The 18,473-nt window shown below is 46.8% G+C and overlaps 1 protein-coding gene across 1 annotated transcript in view; it reads right to left on the minus strand.

The window, feature by feature from the left end:
• Positions 1–9,879: 9,879 nt before the first annotated feature.
• LOC144121534 (arylsulfatase B-like) overlaps positions 9,880–18,473 on the minus strand; it is a 66,704-nt gene continuing 58,110 nt past the window's right edge. The window contains exons 9-10 of the mRNA XM_077654795.1: positions 16,440–16,876; positions 9,880–11,665 (exon numbers count right to left, since the gene is read on the minus strand). Of these exons, the coding sequence (XP_077510921.1) occupies positions 11,540–11,665; positions 16,440–16,876 (563 nt within the window). The 3' untranslated portion in view covers positions 9,880–11,539. The remainder of the gene's footprint in view (positions 11,666–16,439; positions 16,877–18,473) is intronic.

The following is an 18,473-nucleotide window of genomic DNA, read 5'->3' on the forward strand; positions in this document are numbered from 1 at the left end:
CCTTGACTAATCGAAAATTACGTTGTGCCATAGCGCTCTTTGGCCATAGACGCCCTTGCGCCATAAAACTCAATCATCATCAAGTTTTTATAGGAATCTTCCCACTGTCCCTCAACAGATCCGTTGTCACCTGATTCTATCCAGCCGCTTTCCCCATTTGTATAGATTGTAAGACCTTTTCACTTTCTCTTTTATTAGTAGCGAGAGATTCGATTTCTCGTCATGACTGATTCGTCGTTACCTTCCTGATTACTTCGGCTACTGCATATATCTGCGTAGAAATCCTCGGTTAAATTATGTATACTGTCTAGATTTTAATAAAATGGCATCCTTTTTGTCTCAAGTCTACATTTGGTTTTTAGCAATGGCTAATTTCCTCTTCACCGCTTCAGGCCACATGCCTTGCTTACAGCCTGCTAACGATACTTCCCAATATTGCTTATCTTACGCTTTTTATTTAGCTATTAGAGTCATGTCGTTTTTATTCTATCCATAGTTTTATCGCTATTTCATGCCATGGTGTTTCAGCACTTTCCGTAATGATATTTGTAAGGTTGTCATTAATCGCTTGAACACTAAGGCGGTCTTCTGAGTATAAGAGGAATATCGGTTCTGCAGCGCGTTTGTTAATTTCTCTGCTTTCCCTCTTATGGCTAACTCATTAATGTGCATCTTCGTTACTAGTTTCCTGCGTTACCTGCTCGAATCTAAGTTTACTTGAGGAATCATCATTCTTTGCTCCACAAATCTCAACTTATGGGGCACCTCCACTTTCTGCACGATGCAGGGATGCGCTCCTAATGTAAATGTTTTTCACTTTTAGTCCCCTCATTTAGACTCATCCTAGTCCCCTGACGTTTCTCGCGTTTCCGGTAGAAGGTGTTCGCCATGCGCAAGATTTTTTGTGCAACGAACTCTGCTAATAACTCCTCTCTGCTATTCCAAGAACGTGTGCCATAGTCCCCCGCTGCCCGGACGCCTTACCGCTTCTTGCCAAGAAAGAGAGAAACCTTTTAATGAAAAAGCAGAGAATTTAGCCAATGTTTAAAAATGAAAAATGAAAATTGGTTTTGGGGAAAGGAAATGGCGCTGTACCTGTCGCACATCACGGCGGACACATGAACTGCGCCGTAAGGGAAGGAATAAAGGAGGGATCGACTGAGAGGAGAAAGAAAAAAAGGGGTGCTGCAGTGGAGGGCTCCGGAATAATTTCGACCACCTGGGGGTCTTTAACGTGCACTGACATTGCAAAGCACACCGGCGCCTTTAAGTTTCGCCTCCATCGAAACGAAAAGGCGCCCGTGTGCTGTGCGATGTCGCCTGGCATGCTACTCTGCGTGGAGGAAGGGAATTTGGGAGGTAAAGACGGAAGGAGAGGAGTGCGAGGAAGGTTAAATCAGAGAAAGAAAAAAAGGGAGAGAACATAAAATGCGGCCATTAAATGCCTACTAAGCAGCATTGGCGAGAAATGATGAAACATGGAATGATGAGGTGCAAAGTCTGATAAATGGCCTAACAAAGTTCTGCGAGAAAAATGCATGAGCAACATGCTATATGAAATTATAGCTTGTAGAGGTGTCCTATTCCCTTTAAATACGCAAACAAAAAGTTCATTGCATGTATCTGTCGCCTAAAGCAGGCTAAGGGACCTAAAACACTGCCCATTGTTAGGGGCAGTGGGGAGAGCTTTTCCATGCACTGCTCATAGTACACACGCTCGTCAGCATACGCAAGGCACTCAAGCAGGGTATGTTCCATAGTTTTGATCGAGCCACAGTTGTCACAAAGCGGACTGTTCGTTTGACTGAAACGGTAGGAACGGTATCACATGGCGTTTGTAAGCGCAGCGTTCAAGTGAAGTCGGTGATAAAGCGTTTCCAGGTGGTGAGGAATTCTAGGCGGGAGTCTTGATCTCAGATGTGAGTCACCTGAGTATAGAAATTGGTAGTGATGTGTCGGCAAGCTCCACAGCCAATACATTTCTTTTGAAGCGCCGCCGCGGTGGCTCAGTGGTTATGGCGCTCGGCTGCTGACCCGAAAGACGCGGGTTCGATCCCGGTCGAGGTGGTCGAATTTCGATGGAGGCAAAATTCTAGAGGCCCGCGTACTTTGCGATGTCAGCGCACGTTTAAGAACCCCACGCAAACGAAATTTCTGGAGCCCTTCACTACGGCGTTCCTCATAGCCTGACTCGCTTTGGGATGCTAAACTTCCATAAATTGATAAAAGATCTTCTGAAGCTAATAATTAGCCATTCCGAACGCATCAGATGATGTGAAGAAGGTTGGAATGTATCGCTGATATTGACCATCACAGGCCGCCTCGTCTGCTTTTTCCTTGGCCAGAATGCCACAGTGTGCTGGTATCCGCTGAAATGTTATGCAGTGGCCTGCGACAACAGCCAAATGATGTAGGTACCCGATGTCAAGGGAAATGGACTGATGATTGGTGTTCTACAGCAGGTTGGACAGTATCTGCACGGATACTTTTGAGTCTGTGGAGATAACCCATCGGCTGGGGGATCGGTTCAGGATAAAGGAAACAGCTTCTTTTATGCCGTGAAGCTCAGCTGTCGTAGGGAAAGTCTTCCGCTGTAGCCGATAAGACACGACATGGCTGGTTGAAGACACATAAATGCCAAAGGAAGAGGTTTCCTGAGTAGTTGAGCAGTCGGTAAAGACGTGGATGTGCTGCACATTCTTCGGCTATGTAGGCTAAAGCAGCTTGCAGTAGCGCTGCCTGTGGCATGCGGCTCTTTGCATCTATACCTGGAATAAACATTTTCACCTTTAGAGGCGAGATTGTCGAAAGAGGAAAAAGACAGAGGAAGTAGTTTCTGTGGCTTATTAATAGTGGGGAGATGCAGAAGGTGCACAGCTTGTACAAAGCCAGAGTGTCAGTGAGTTGGTGGACACTGTGTAGGAAGTGTTTCTTCCCTTGGATGACATGGCGGAAGTGGGTGCGGATAGTTTCCCGAGAGGCAATCACATCTTGCGGGAGACAGCCTGCTTCCGCCACTCTTCTTGATGCAGAGGAACCCTTTGGGAGGGCAAAGCATATCCGCAAGCAGTTGTTCCGCCCGGCCTTGAGGAACTTCTTGCTTGTTGGAGATCTTTGAAGCACCGGTAGCCAGTAGCACTAGGTTCCTTCAACGTAGGCTTTTTCAAGCAGAACCAATGACCTGCAGTTGATGCCCCACCGTTCTCCAGCCATGAATCTGAAAACTTGCTGCGCTGAACCGATTCTCTCGCAAAGTTTTTGATGTGAGATGACCACGAGAGATTACTGTCTATGACAACACATATATGAATCGCTGTGATCGTGGCCGTCCACCTAGGAGGAGCGAATATCGAGCCACCGTTTTTCTGGTAAAAGCCATGGCAACACTTTTTGCTGCCGACAGACGAAAACCTCTCTGCACCATCGAGCACTGGCCGGTCCGCCAAACCATGATATTCTTGTAAGCGCCCGCCCTTTTGTACTGTAGAGCATTTATCTATGACATATAGCCCACAGAGTTTGTCTTGGGGCCTTGCTGTGCGGGTTGTTGTGCATCGGAAGTGCTGTAAATCTCTTGAAGGTACTCAGTCTTGTTGGAAGGTGTGTGAAGGTAGTCAGTTGTGTTGGTACCTTTCGAGAAGTTGCAACTTCCACGGATTCTGCAGGAACTCCAAGACAAGGCTTAGAAGCAAGCCCCTTGGGCGGCATATTTTTGACACAGACTCTACGTGTATCCTCCTTCTAACCTTAAGAAGCCCTATGACATCCCATTTTATAGCCGCTAGTTCTTGGAACAGCGCTGCTAAGCTAGCCACAATGGATAAAGTTCCCGCGTAAAACATTTCCGGCTCCAGTTGATGAACGCGGCCTGTCTGGAGCCAGGGATACCCTTCGCTCTGTCAGAGGTCTGACTGCCGCTTTGGGTATCTGTTCCGACGCTGCTGATGACTGAGGGTCAGCTATGGATTTGTGTATTCTTGTAGGTGGTGGCGGCCGAGTTCTGTAATAGTGCGCCTAAGTTTTATTCTCGTGAGAGCGTGTACTGTTTGCTTTGGTAGCCGTGATTAGGATGCACTACAGGTCTTGTTATTCAAATTCGTCGGCACTGGTTCCTTTTCATTAGACGGAGACTTATGTAGCACCAAAATTCGAACCACTGTCCTCTTGCACAAGAGGCGGATGCTAACCTTTACGCCACTGCCTCCTGTTGGTCAGCGAATACACTGAGAACCAAATTTCAGGTCTCACTAATCTGATAACGTCGATCTCAGAACACGTTATCTTGGCCGGTATCGCGAGGGCCACTCTTGCCCTGAATCTGGAACCTGCAGACAGCATTACTCCAAAGCTATTTGTCGGACATTGCATGGTTTCATTTCATCTAGACAAAATGTCAACAATGACGACGTGCGTTAAGTTGGGCACTAAAAATAAATAAAAGAAAAATAAGTGCTCTGGCCCGCACAGCAAAGTATTGACGACAATGAGCAGTGTGGGCAGGATACCCAGAAATAAAAAAGAAAATTGCCCAGCAGTAGTGGAGACGTAAAATATTGTGGGCAGATATAAAAAAGAAATAAAAAAACATTGCCAGCAAGAAGAGATGGGGATGAAAATTACCACTCACAGGAACAGTCGGCTTGATCGCGGCGCCCGCCCTATCTACGACACAGCCGCCGCATGCAGTCTGCAGAGTCCCAGGTACTATATCGCTCAGTTCATCGCACAGCCACCACACGGTTTCTTTCGTGAGAGGACATTAACTCCAGAAAGTTGGTGAGAGATATCAGAACGCATCGTCCAGCTCCGTCATTCTTCTGAGCCGTTGGCCAATGCGGCATGGGCGTGGAGAGCATTACGCAAGTAATGACATTTGAATTTCTCGATCCGGAGCATCGCCTTGACCCCTTGAAAATGCACAATATCCGTCACGGCGTCCGGATGTCCAATAAGAACTCAGGAGCTGAAGCATAACTGGCCTTTCACGGAGTGAGAAAACGTGCTGCGGATGGCTGATTCGTATACGCCATTACTGGCATCACAGGGTATACCAAGACTAGCCTTAGATTCCACATGTCGAACGTCGCTTGGAGCTATTGCCATTGCAGGGAAACAAAAAAAACCAAAACAAAAGGCAATATTATGAACTACGTACCCACGGCGCTTAGAAGTAAGACATAGTAATAGATTTCAAAGCTTCTTCGAGCAGTAACTTAATTTTGTGTTTGAGCGTTGCTGCCCCAACGCATATGTTTAGCTGAGTAACGTGGTAGCTCCTCATGGTCTTAGCGTACCAACCATTTTAGTGTGCGAGCACTAAGATCGAAAATTGTAGATTTCGCCGCTATTTGCCCGAAACCTCTGGTAGGTGGCCAACCTACCACGGTGGCTAGGTGGCAACCTACCCATTGGGTTGTGGGTAACCTGCTAGCAGACCTTACGGTCAAGTGTGAAGAACACTTTCTGGCAGAACACTGTATTGCCGCTCGTGGGTATCAAATCCGCGTCGGTGCCAGCAGATCAGCTTTGCTTGATGCCATTGCATTGGACCACTACGTCACTACCGCAGCCGAAAATACCGCGTGTTTAACTGCCAGTGGTTGTTGTTATACTGATGCAATGGCTTGTGCCCACAAAGGGGGATAAGCCAAGAATTGGGTCCGCAAAAAGTTTTTTGGATGAATTTTTTCATGGACTCTCTCGCACTGCGCAGAAGATGTCGTCGTCTTCATCAACTTCCATCTGTGTGCAGTGGATCCAGAACACGCCACTATGGCATTGACCTCTTAAACCGAGCCTCGAACCCAAACCCAAACCGAAGCGAATTAAGAAGTGCGATCGCACCTAATCTGCATTTTGCCTAACTACGCTAAATCGTCCGTAATTTTTTATTCAACTCTCTGGCTATGCGCAGACAGCAGCCAAGGAAAGGTTCTGCAGTCGATGCGGCAATCGGCGGCCGGACGCCTTCTCCCAGACTCGGGCCGACTGTGCGTCGGTCTTCCGTCCATGTCACCTGGAGCATTGGCCAGCAGCATAGGAGGATCTGGGATGGCGTCATGGTCACCACAGGGGGCAAGGAACAAGGGCAGCGTGAGTCAGCTTTCGTCGCTGTCAGATTTAGCCTCCTGAAGCCTCTTTGACAGCACAGCAGCGCTATCTACCCGGTGACCGGATGAAGGCCGTAGATCCTAGTTAATGGGCTTCGTGAGCTATGGTACCACCCGAGGAATAAATGCCACCGGCAAGAGATGCAGGAAGATCAGACCTCTGATGTGACAAATTGGCAAAACGAGTTGGATCCAACCTCTATATTTGGTTAATGATTTTACTCTGTTGAATACTTTCACTTTTAGGCAAGGCTTGATACACGACACAGTTTATCTGGGGGCTGAAGGGAAGGGGTGTGTAGTTGGTCGTGGCTGCAACTGGATGATGGCAGCGGGCCCCTAACAAGAGGTGGGGAGGATGCTTGGGCTCATGAAGGGCAGTTGGCACTCCTACTGCTTTTAATTTGATTCGGTCGTCGCTTTTTCGTCCTGTTGCCACGTGGGCTCCAAGTCGGAGTAGGCATGTGAAGGGTGTAGGTCGATGGAATGGGGAGAGGGGGGTAAGCTTCTTGAGTGTAGGTTTATGAGGACCGGTGATGGCGCTTCTAGAGGGTGAACGTGGAAACGGCTGAACACTTGATACTTTTCTGTAAATGGCTTCACCATACAGTGGAAAGCAGCGGGGCTGATTTATCCAAGGCATTTGGGTTTAAGCACTGTGAAGGGAAAGTAGATTTTAAGCGGGTAGAAATAACCAAGCGAAGGTTATCTGATTGGTGGCTAAAATCAAGAGAAGAGTAAAATTTCATAAGTGATGGCTTGGTGGCGGAGCCACTGCCCGATTTAAAGGGTTCAGCTGTATTCATCCATCCATCCATCCATCCATCCATCCATCCATCCATCCATCCATCCATCCATCCATCCATCCATCCATCCATCCATCCATCCATCCATCCATCCATCCATCCATCCATCCATCCTTCGTAGGGGGGGGGGGGGGCAGTGGAGACGATGTATCCAGAGCCGCGATAGGTGGGCAGCTCCCTTGCTTCTGGGTGGTGCAGCATCCTTGCGTGGGCTGGTGGAGGGGGAGGGGGATAGGAGGTTGACGCTAGCCCCGCTTTCGCAGTGGAACGCTGAAATCGGCGACACGGCCATGATAACAAAGAAACTAGGAAACAGCGCGTGCGAATCCGCCGTACAACGCGGGTAACATCGCAGCGGTTGCAAAAGGAAACGCTTCGCCGATGACGGGGCAGGGATAGACGCCGCCCTCGAGCCGGGTACCGCATCAGCTGAAGTTTCGGTGCTGCTGCCGGCGGGCCTTCGCTGCTGGGCGGAGAAGAGCGGCGATTTCCCAAGCGTAGTACGAAATTTTCAGCGGCTGCGAGTCGACGCAACCACGGTGTTCATGGATAGCTTGACCTTGTCGGAGCAGCTCTTTCGCAGAACTCCCACGGAGCGCTGCTTTTGCCGCTCTTATGAAGCGTCGTCGCCTCGATTACGTGCGAAGTCTGTCAACTTGAAATGGCCGAGCATACACCATCGTGTCGCCACTTAGTGCACTCATTTGAACTCCGACAAAGAATAGGATGCGCACGGGTCACACAGCTTTGTGCGCTCGCTTGTGCGACCCCTCCACATCACATTACACTCAAAGGTTGAAATGCGGAGGTGCAGGCATGCTTGTGAAAGTTTTTTGGAAGAATGTTTATCTTTTATCTATTGACATTGTGCACGAAACATAGTGGCAGTTGTCTGATAACTGTCGCTTTTCATTTTGAGGATTCGAGTGCTGAATGAACCGAGAGAAGGACCGTTGACCCAATTGCAGCTCTGGCCCCCGTAGTGGCTTGCTTGGTCGTCGTGCCGCTGAGCCCTGGCTGATGGCCTACACTTTGTCGATCTAAGCGCCCTTACTTTTGAAGCAGAGCAACCACGCCTGCCAGAGCCCACGTGCTGCGACCAATTGCAGGTCACATTAATCAAGGTTAACCGAAGCGCCAAATCATGCAGTGACTTCAAAGTGCACATGTGGTTTAGATCTATACTTCATTACGATGTTCCATCTGCGTGAAATGTTAGTGAAACAAAAAGGATTAGCATAGAAAAAATCTACTTGTGACTGTGTTTTAAAGACTTTAGGCAGGTATGTAAACCTGTGTATTTTTAATTCGAAGCACTTCTTGTAACTTTTTTCATTCCGTTATGCTTAGAGAAAATGGCCTCTTATTGTATGAAGTAAACAAATAGTTTCCCATCAGGAGCGACAGAGCTGCGGAAAACTTAAAGCGACGCCCTTTGTCTTTATATGAAGTCAAGGGCGTGACTGAATCGCGTCTGGTCGAGACGGTACAGGACAAAAGCAGAAGGCGCCGACCAAAAGAATTGTGAGGGAAAGACGTTTCGGCTCCCCCACGGGATCCTTGTCACATGCCACAACACAACGGGCAGTCGACATCCCTTGTAAGGAGGACGCAGTTATATTGTTTTTAGATCATAAAACGCTTTTGCCTCCCATTGTCTGCAAACTCCAACAAACAACCAACAGGGTGTCTACGTTCCTTCCCGCTACAAGAGCCAACGCTCACCTTTAGTCATTTATCAGCAAGTCACCTCAGGCCTTAAGTGATCTATCGCTGAAGGCCGTACACCACCACATCCCAAAAATTTCAAGATCGCCATCTGAATCATCATACTGCTGGTGCCATTCCCATTTCTCATGTAATCGTCATAGTCTAGGCCTGTGGAAAAAGAAAAAAAAAAGAACGCAATAAGCGCAGAGAAGGCGTCACGGCGCATTGTGTTCTTAATATATCTCCTAGATAATTTTCGACTCATACCAAGCAATTCTGGACAAAAGCAATCTTGAACTGGAAAGCACTTATGAACTCAATTTTTCATATAATGCAAGATTTCACTATAACAATCAGCATATCTGCAGATCACCCGACGGTAGTCTTGAATTTTTTTGTGTATTAACGTTTTTACTACCGTTTAAAACGCTCGCCATTGGCTTTCTATAGAAGTCCGAACTGTTCGATGCGATGGATGGAAACATTTTAAAAGAAGGATTTTGCTGCATATCAGAAGATTGGACTATTGCCTTCACCATTACCGTAAAAGTAGCTTACAATTTTCCAATTTCCAAAATTTTTGTCCTAAATTGCTGGACATGAAAGGTTGAGCGAAGCGAATATGCCGTGTTTCATGGGCGAAGCTGACACTGCTCTTTCTTGAGTTCAACAGCGTTTATGAAAAAAACAACCCAATGTGGTCAGGCTGATTGTTGTATGTGTACATTCGACTTCAACAGAAAAAAAACAGTGTCAAATGTGGCTTTTAATCGTGTGCTGGTCTCTGCCCACAACTCTGTGTTTAAGCAGACAAGTGACCCTAGCACTGTGGCTGAGTCTGCAGACTCGGATGAATGTGTGCTAGTGGCCTGAAAAGAATAATTTAAGCACATCTGGCGACCGCAATGTGGACGCTTTGTGAGAGTACGTTTAATAGATATACCATGAGCCCAGTTAACTATGTTGAAACTCTGCTCCTGAACTTAAACGCTCTTGAAATCAACCAAAGGGGAATGGCAAGTACAATCGTGGGTCTGTGGCATACGCTGGGTATTGGAGAGAAATGTTTGAAAGGAAGAAGTGTTCCGCGAGAAATCTGTAGGCTGTTTTCTGCAGCCGCAGATACAGCCCTTGGAGAGGAGTCAAAAAGCAATGTACTTGCTAGAATTGAAAACACACATTCAAAAGACGCAGCAGCACTCATAGACTTCGTAGAAAACTCCTATTTAATATTTGAAGACGCTTCGCAATGCAGTCATACTACTGCGTTTGTACGGAGGCCACGTTCCGTCAGTGGTCGTATATATTTGTTCACGAGACAGGGGAACACACACTTCAGAAAAGTCATTTGTTTACTTTTTCGAGCGCCTACAGCATGGCCGTGTTTCTGTGGGGTGGTTTCAGAACGAAGTACTGCAGTTTAAATACACTTTCAACGAGAAATTAACTCTGTTCATTACTTTCCTGCTGATCTGTCCTCCAAAATACAAGAATAATTGAAGTCCTCTGCATCTTCTACCACGAAAACAAGGAAGAGAGTTTAATTTCTTTCAATAGTAAAATTTTACTTACATTCCACACCGGAAAAGTTCATCCGACGACGTCTGAAGCGCTCAGAAGCTACAGCCATTACCTAGAAGTCCCACTAAGATCAAATGGTCACCCTTCATAACATTTTTACAAGGTCGCGAAAAATATGTCGCCTGTTTTAGACTTTCGCTACCAGAAGGGACCATAATTTTTTTTTAGAAATAGGCTATTTCATGGGCGGATCGGAATCACGGGGTCCCATGCTAGACTGGGAGCAGTCACCGAGTCAACATCTCTCCATGAAGCAGTCAGGGATTCTCATGGATGCACTCAGGGGGACGGAAATCAACTATTCCGACTGGAAGTTTGCGTGGCGCGTTTCCCTCAGCGTCGCGCTTTCTTCCAGCACCCAATTGTCTCGCTTTTCCTAGGAAACAATGCTGGCGAATGGGCAACGAACCCTGGTGTCGTATTCTGTAAGCTGTCCTTTTTCTGTTGTCCCGTTCGCGTCCGTTTGTTCCTATCAGTGGTAACTGCGATGCACTTGCGGCTTTTGAAGTGTCTGGGGCTAGCGACACTGGTCATTGGCTAGTTGGCGAACGGACTTTACCATTGGCTGCAGGTCGCAGCCAATGACAGCCATTGGTCGGGTCCGGCCGCCTGCTGTTCACAGAGCGCTGCGATGCACCTCACCATCGTCTGCATATTGCATCCAATTTTAGCCAATGGTAAACACCAGTCGCCAACCACCCAGTGTCCGTGTCGCTTTCCCCAGACGTTTTAAAGTGGTCTCTCCGTTAAATAAAGTCTCTCCGTTAGCAAGAGGTTGCAGTAGAACGGACATATGGGTGAGCTGACTGAGCTTTATTGTCCACGAAGAATAGCACAAAGAAGGAAAACGAATGACCAGAGAAGAGTAAAGACAGAACCGAGCTTACTATCTATTAAGAACTTTTTGAAAGAGCACAGACATGTCGGCTAACAGCAAGTACGAAGACAAAGAAAACTGCAACAGCGTGAAATTTCTAATTCAAGCGCATTGATACTCACTCGCTGCATCAAAATGCAGTTTCTTGGTATGTCAATGTTGCATACCCACGAGTGCCTTGAGTAGTGAAGAAGCTGCATACTTACATAACAGATGAATATCACTGCCTGTGCATTGGAGAGTTAATGCTGTTGTCATTTCATAGATGTGATCGATATGTGTTTGATATGTGCGCTTTTTCCAATACATTCTTAGGTAACTGTCAGCGCTGTTTATACCCTGCCCTTTTCCGCGCTTCCTTTTACGCTGTTTGTTTTTATCTGAAATAAGTTAACGATGTTCTAGTCTTGCTAGGGGCTGCTGGGAACGAGCAATTTATTTCTGGAATGGCGACACTATAACCATGGCACCCAGATACCGTCGTTGTATTCTGGGTAACCTCCGGGGTCTGTTGTGTCGTTCACGGGTGGAACTGCAGTCTCATTGTAGACGGCAAGCTTCTGCAGCAGCATTGACAGGAGCTGAACAGAAAAACAAAGATGGAAGAGCATCATGGCAAAAAAAAATATTTTTCTAGCTGTTGCCCTTAGAGGGACACTCTATCAATTTTTTAGTGAGCGAAATTTGGTAGTTCGCCATTTCTTGGCATTGTTTTTGTCGCGCTTCTGGCGGAGAAAGATGAATTTGTTTCTAAGAGATTTGGATCCGAAGCTCAAAAACGTTTCCCCGCAACTTTGCTTCAAATATGGGACACTCTGATGAAGAAACAGCCGAACAGTGACATAAACTGACATAAACGTGAAATTCGGGTTTACTATCAGTGAGCGGTGAAGCATAGTAGCAGTCGAAATGAAACCACCGCCTACTGGGCGTTGAAATCCTCTATCAGCCGTCCCTACCGTCGCTTCGTTTGTGTTTCCCGGAACTTTGGGGTTGAAGTCGGTGTTCACATTATCCTGCCAGACACGCTATCAAATCGCGTCTGGCAAGATAATTGAAGCGCTACGAGTCGGCAGTGTCGGCAGAAAGCCAAGCTACTGGCGCGGAAGCTCTCACCGCCGAGCCACCGTCACGACTGGTGAGTATGAACTGTTACATGCGGACATATTTAAATTCAGTAATAATAGCCCTCGTAGCGCTGCCTATGCAGCCCAGCGTCCTGGTACGTTGAGGAAGCGAAAACGACGGGCACTGGGTTTGCCCACATGCAGCCTCGTGCAACAATAGCTAGCCACAGGTGTTTTCCCCGTCGCAGGTGCGTGCCGCGGAATGATCTTGGTCCGAGGAGCACTTACCGGGACATTTAAAGTTCTAAATAAAGGCGCGTCAAAAACCAGACCACTCAGGCACGCAAGGCACGCAGCCGCAAAGCACTAAAACATACAAAAATTCAGCTGGCCGCCTGTTGCGCCTCCAATTACAGGTATTCTGTAACCTCCAACATTCAGGTCGTTTTTTTTTCGTCTTCCTCGTGTGACAAAAATTAACTAGTGGTTTTGAAACAAAATGTATATACCTTAATATCCTAAACGAATTACCTTGATGCACGTTTGTCAGCCTGAACCAGCTGTTGTTTTTGTCGGTTATTTCGTCATCGCGTGTGTGCTTGCGAGATTGGCCTGTGGCTGCAATACCTGTATTTTAGTTCTTCCCCTTTTCAACCTTACAAGTGGTTTATTTTCAGTAAAAGGGGTCTTTTTTTGGTTAGGAGCTGGTGTTCTATATATACAAGCCAACTTTAAATTCTTCTCAGTATCCCTTCAACATGATTGCTGTAATTCACAACCTCATGCAGCGACTGGAATGCAATCGCGTTAAAATGTCGCTAAGCTTTCCACTTCTCTGAAATCAATCTGAGTAAGCAGTACGGTTAATGTAACTAAAATATGGATTCTAGTATTGCGGTAGATAATAGATGAAGCGTTCCACAGACGCAGCAGTGTCACATCACATAGCGTACTATTCCAAACAGCGCCTGAATTAGAATATCAGGCAGAGCTGATTCTGGCTTATTTAACACATGCTACTTCGTGCACCGGCGTATATGTGTTTGCGTGTATTCAGATGTATGAGTGAATGTGCAGAGCGAACAACTTTCATTCGACAATTTGCATTAGGTTGTGAAAGCGGCTGGAAAGTCAACTAATCAGAGCGAACAGAAAGTTATCCGACTTTGTCCGTCTTGTATAGAACATTACAGCTTGAGGGAGTCTGTTACAAATTTGGATAGAGGGGGTACCAAGAAGGCTCGGGAGTAAAAACCACTCGAGCGCTTTCTTGTAGCCACACATTTTTATCTACGCAGTTGTTTTCTCTCACACAGACACACAAACGTCACGGTTATTTCAGAAGTCTGGTAAATTTCTATGATATTTATTAGTCGGTGCAATAATTAGCGTGGAGAAGTCAGATTTGGACAGTATTACTCTTTAGCCTATCTTGCGCCCGATATTAGTAAGAAACCCTACGTTGTTGACATCGGACATAGGCTTAAAGCGAGCATGTCGGCACTGGCCCTGAGAACTAAAAAAGCAGTTTGTTTTGAACACGTGGATTTGCCAATATCAGAGCTGTGTTGATTAAATTTCATGGAGACTGTGAGACTGCGCTGAAAGTGATCCATTTCTTGCACGAACATAAATATGGCCGGGATTTTGCTCAAGCTCGAAAATTTTGAATGCCCATCTGAAGTCACCATTTTGAACACTGTGTGAGATGCCAAGGCAACATTCTTGGGGCCCACAGTATGAAAGTACATAATACTTTACTTAAAATGCTGCCATCTCGAACAGAAAGGATAGACAAAAATACAGTAAAAAAATTGCGCATAAGGATGGTGTATATGTCTCAGGTGCTGCAATAGCCCATTATAAAAAAAATAGCGTATGCCAAGGGCCGTTCGTATTCTATGTTGGGCGTTGCCGAACTGCCATTCGCAGCTGCTTCTGCGTCGACTGTTGCCATCATTAATTTGTCTGCTTCGTGTTATCTTTTCTGTGTTGTATTTTATCTCATTCAACCACTACCCCCTGTAATGCCCAAAGACGTGAGGGTAAAATAAATAAAAAAATAAAACGTGCATTCTCCATGGCACAATCTTGCCGAAGCGGCGTTCATTGTAGCAGACAATGCTTGCTGATAATTCTCCAGGCAAAGCGAAAACCATTTATTTGGCTGCTAAGGAGGTAGAAGTGACGTAGGCAGAAGTGACGAACGAGGGGAATAAAAAGAAAGACAGTAATAAGCTCCCTATTAGGGAATTTAGAATAGTTTCGACGATTCGGGGTTCATTACCATGCACAGACATCGCGCACCACGCAGGCCTCTTTTGCGTTCTGCTGCCATTGAAGCGCGGCCACAGCGGCTGCGATTTACTCTCTCCTTGCCGAATGGGATAAAAAGTGAGGCGCAGTGGCGGGTGGTAGTATTTACTGGCACAGCCAATGAGTTACAATTACGGAGTATACCTGCAGGGAGGACCGCAGGGAGAGAGAACGGGACAAAGAAGATATGAAAAAAAAACTGGATTGGACACTTAGGCTCCGCCTTAAGGATAAGGTGCGATACTATTTATTAGTCCCTTCAGCGGCCTGAGGTTGTCTTTGCGTGCCACTTCGAAGACACGGACACTGTTTTTTCTTTCATCATCACATAACGCTTAACCTATTAATAAGAGTGCGATGCCATAGCTTTCGAGATCGCGGCCGTGCAAGTATTCTTCTCTGTTATCTAGGTTGTGCCTACATGGTCGTATTTGAGGAATTGGTCACAGTCAATATTCCTAGGTCGCTGGAAGTCCTCATGCCATCCTTGGAGCAATGATTCAGCGGCTATGGAATGCAGCACTTCCCCGCCAGGTGGCTGTTTTAAACACTGCCACCGGTGGGGCTTGTGATAGCAAGGCTGCTTTTCATGAAGAACCTCTTGCGACCAGTCATTAATTTAACTGCCATATGCCAAGGTCTGCTCTTTGCTCACAGTCCGGTGGACAGGTTGCCACCCGACTCGCTGTGCAGGTTGTGATGTCATAAGGTGGCGAAACCTAGGTGGTAGGCGGGTGATCTGCTCTGGGAATTTTTTGTTCGTGCCGCAAGGTTTTCCGCTGAACGGCACTCTTAACGCTATAGCGTTAAGATTCGGGACGGTTAACCATGCGAATGTACCTGTTTGCTACGCTGCCAAAAAAAGTTGAGCAAAAATTAAGAGTGGGATGCAAGGAACTAATGAGTTTCCGTACGGGCCAGCTCACAGCCTTTCCTGTCGAAGAGAGGTGGGCAAAAAGTGTGTTGTAAGGAAATAAGGAGTTTGCGTTCGGGTGAGGCCCTGGACCGTACGCACGACCTATCAAGAACCAAAACAATGGCTAGCGTGCCGCAGGCGTCGGCAATCGCTGCGCGCACCTTTCACGAGCATTCGTCTAAATCAGCGAGCGAGGAGCGAGGTGAACCAGTGCACGGCATAGCGATTGTATTTTGGCACGAAAATCAGGGAATGCAGAGAGTACGTGTTCAATCGTCTCGTGTCGCCTGCATCTAGAGAAGACAAGGTTATAAGCCGGTATAGGTTATAGCGATCAGAAAGAAGTATACATCTGTAAGAGCAATGCCGAATCACAGGCGGCGCAGCAAATTTGCTTCATGTCACGGTGGACAGTGTGCCGACAAAGGCTGGTGGTTTTGGTGATCTGAGGCCGGGCTTTCAACGGTAATCAGCCTCACAGGTTGAAGCTCACGAACCATAATTCCTACAGGCGAGATAATCATACAGCTGTAGCCCTTTTTTTCAGACATGAACTGCCTGACCTCCAATAGCGCTATAGCCTCATAACGCTAAACACTATGAATCTAATGACTCTAACTTTCGCGAACTAAAGTGGCGAACTGCTTTGCGAAACAGAACTGCTCTGCGAAACGATTACAGACGTCAGCGGGTAGTTTTCCGGCTTGCTTGATTACTCAAGTATCCATCTTCCTTTGGCATAATACGGCAGTGGTGTGCTGTATAAAATTGAATGATCTCTTGGAAACACAGTATGATAAGCGTTGGCTGGGATGTCAAGTACTTTTCGCTGTTTTGCAGCCTCGCGTGTAGTGTTCTCTGCGCGCACGTTTTGCCCGCGTAAATACTTTTTCAGGATAAGGCTAGTGTACTTGATATGCTGCAAGTGGCAGGCGTTGTGGACGCCTTTATTTTAAGTAACAGCTAAATTAGTTAACTTTAGTCACACGCACTATGTGCCGCTTCAAAAGTACTCCTTCTCGCAAGGTAATCCGTTCAAAACGCCTGCGCACTTACATGAGGCTTTTTGTCGGCGAGGTTGTAAATCTCGCATGGATCTTGGGCGATATCAAAGAGGTGGTAGGTTACATTTAACCCAAAGTTGCTGTTGGACGTATCTTCACAGGTAACCGTTGCTTCTCGCCTCCACCGGTCAACGTTTTTGAATACAGACCGATTGCCATAAAAGCGTCCTAGTACAGCTGCGGCGCGGGACTGCCGTAGCAACTCGGCCAGATCGTCATAGGGGCGATCGTTCCCTGGTGTCTGGAAGTACTTGTCTGACTCCCCGAAGCTGCCCAGGATGAGCTTGAAGTTCCGGTAGCGGAGTCCCGCAGTGTTAGCAACAGGGTCGATGTTGAGCAGGATCTCAGTACGGGGCGATGGTTTGCCAACGTTGAGAGCTTCCCACATGTCGATGCCGTCCACTGAACCCAGGCGTTTCACGTTTCCTCCTGCGCACGAAAACGAAAAAAGTATATCAGAGGAAACAGTTCGGGCACCCGCACGACAATGTTCCTAGAGATGTGCTGGAACTAACAGTACGACGCCATTCGTGTGGACGGTTACTCCTGGTTTTTTTTCTATATGCTCTCTGCCAGAGAACCTTAGAAAGAGGGTTACCTCCTTGCCGGTGGAGTAGCTGGATTAGGTTAGTCTTGGTGAATTCGGCTTTTTGAAGTTTTTTTTCAGTTATTCCTTGCCATCCACATTGCCAAGCGTTTAGCTCATTGTTTTCTTCATGCATGGTAAAGTTGCGCGGACAAACACATAAAACAGGGTACTGGACGAGGACACTAACTATAAATTTTATTGAAAGTTCTCAAGCACGTGTTTTGATTGAAAAGGTATAGATTTAATATACGCATCCCGAAAAACAGGTAACAGTTTCAAGATAAGAATGGAGTATTTTACACTTCTTATCCAGGAACGCTACCTCACTGTTGTGAAATTGCAAGTGGAGAGTCGCTGATGCACTCGTGCCCTCTTTAAAAGGGGCTCTGAAACACCTTCCAAGGAGTGGACGTCCACTTGCTCAATCACTGCATTGTGTTGTCGTGAACCCCTGAGCCAAATATTACACTTCTACAAGCAACAGAGAACCCACAATCATACGTGAAAGTTGGCGAGCCCTTCCCGGCGACTTTTTCATGCTCGCATCCTCCTCCGTTGCTCGCATTTACTTATACATGTTGAGAGATGGATATCGTTTAGATTCTTTCCGACGTCAGGCAGCTACGATGGCTGCGGCCAATAAGCCGCGTAGCTCCGGCGGGTCAGGAAGCTCTCCTCCGGAGGTGGGGCCGTTGGAGGTGCGCTGACCTTCTAATGTGCAAAAAGTGACGAGAGGAGAGTTAAAGTTGCGAAGATGCTGAAATTAAAATTTTGACTACAGATAGCTCTGTTCCTACAAACCATATTAAAATTGTTTCCGGACAATATTCTTGATGCGGCGTGCTTTAACGGACCAGGCATACCTTCTTTATTTGAGCCCCTTTCAGATCCAGTTTAATTACAAAGTAGTCTTCCATCACTTCCGGCGCTATACTGTTAAGGCTTTACACTAGAATTCTAGTCGCGTTAAGTTGCGGCCTATACGTTTTGCAGGCTCGGCAATGTAGAGGCAAATTAGAGCGTTTTCCCGTCTATACTGACAGCTCACGATTCTGCTCACCATCATTTACGCAGCGTGCAGTCTGGTCTGCGCTTGTTTTCTCGCTAGTAAGTTGTACCTCGTTGAAAAGTACGGCAGCGCATTTCACAAAAAGAGGCTTGCAGGCTTTTTTCACAATTACTTTTCTTGGCTGTTTCTATGGCCACAGGAGGCATAATTTCGCCAGTTTTGCCGCTTCTAACAGTGCTGTAAACATGATTGGAACATTCTACTTGCTCGCCACTTTCTTCGGGTAGTGTGACACCTTATGCACATACGCCATCACCACTGTTTTCAGTTTGATCTCAGCTCTGTTTCGCGCTTTGCCTTTCGTGTTTTGCAGCTGTGTCAGCCACGCCAGCACTATCGCGAAGAAAATTATGTGTACTGAAATCTGC

The sequence above is a fragment of the Amblyomma americanum genome, chromosome 2 (assembly GCF_052857255.1).
Source record: "Amblyomma americanum isolate KBUSLIRL-KWMA chromosome 2, ASM5285725v1, whole genome shotgun sequence".
NCBI lineage: Eukaryota > Metazoa > Arthropoda > Arachnida > Ixodida > Ixodidae > Amblyomma > Amblyomma americanum.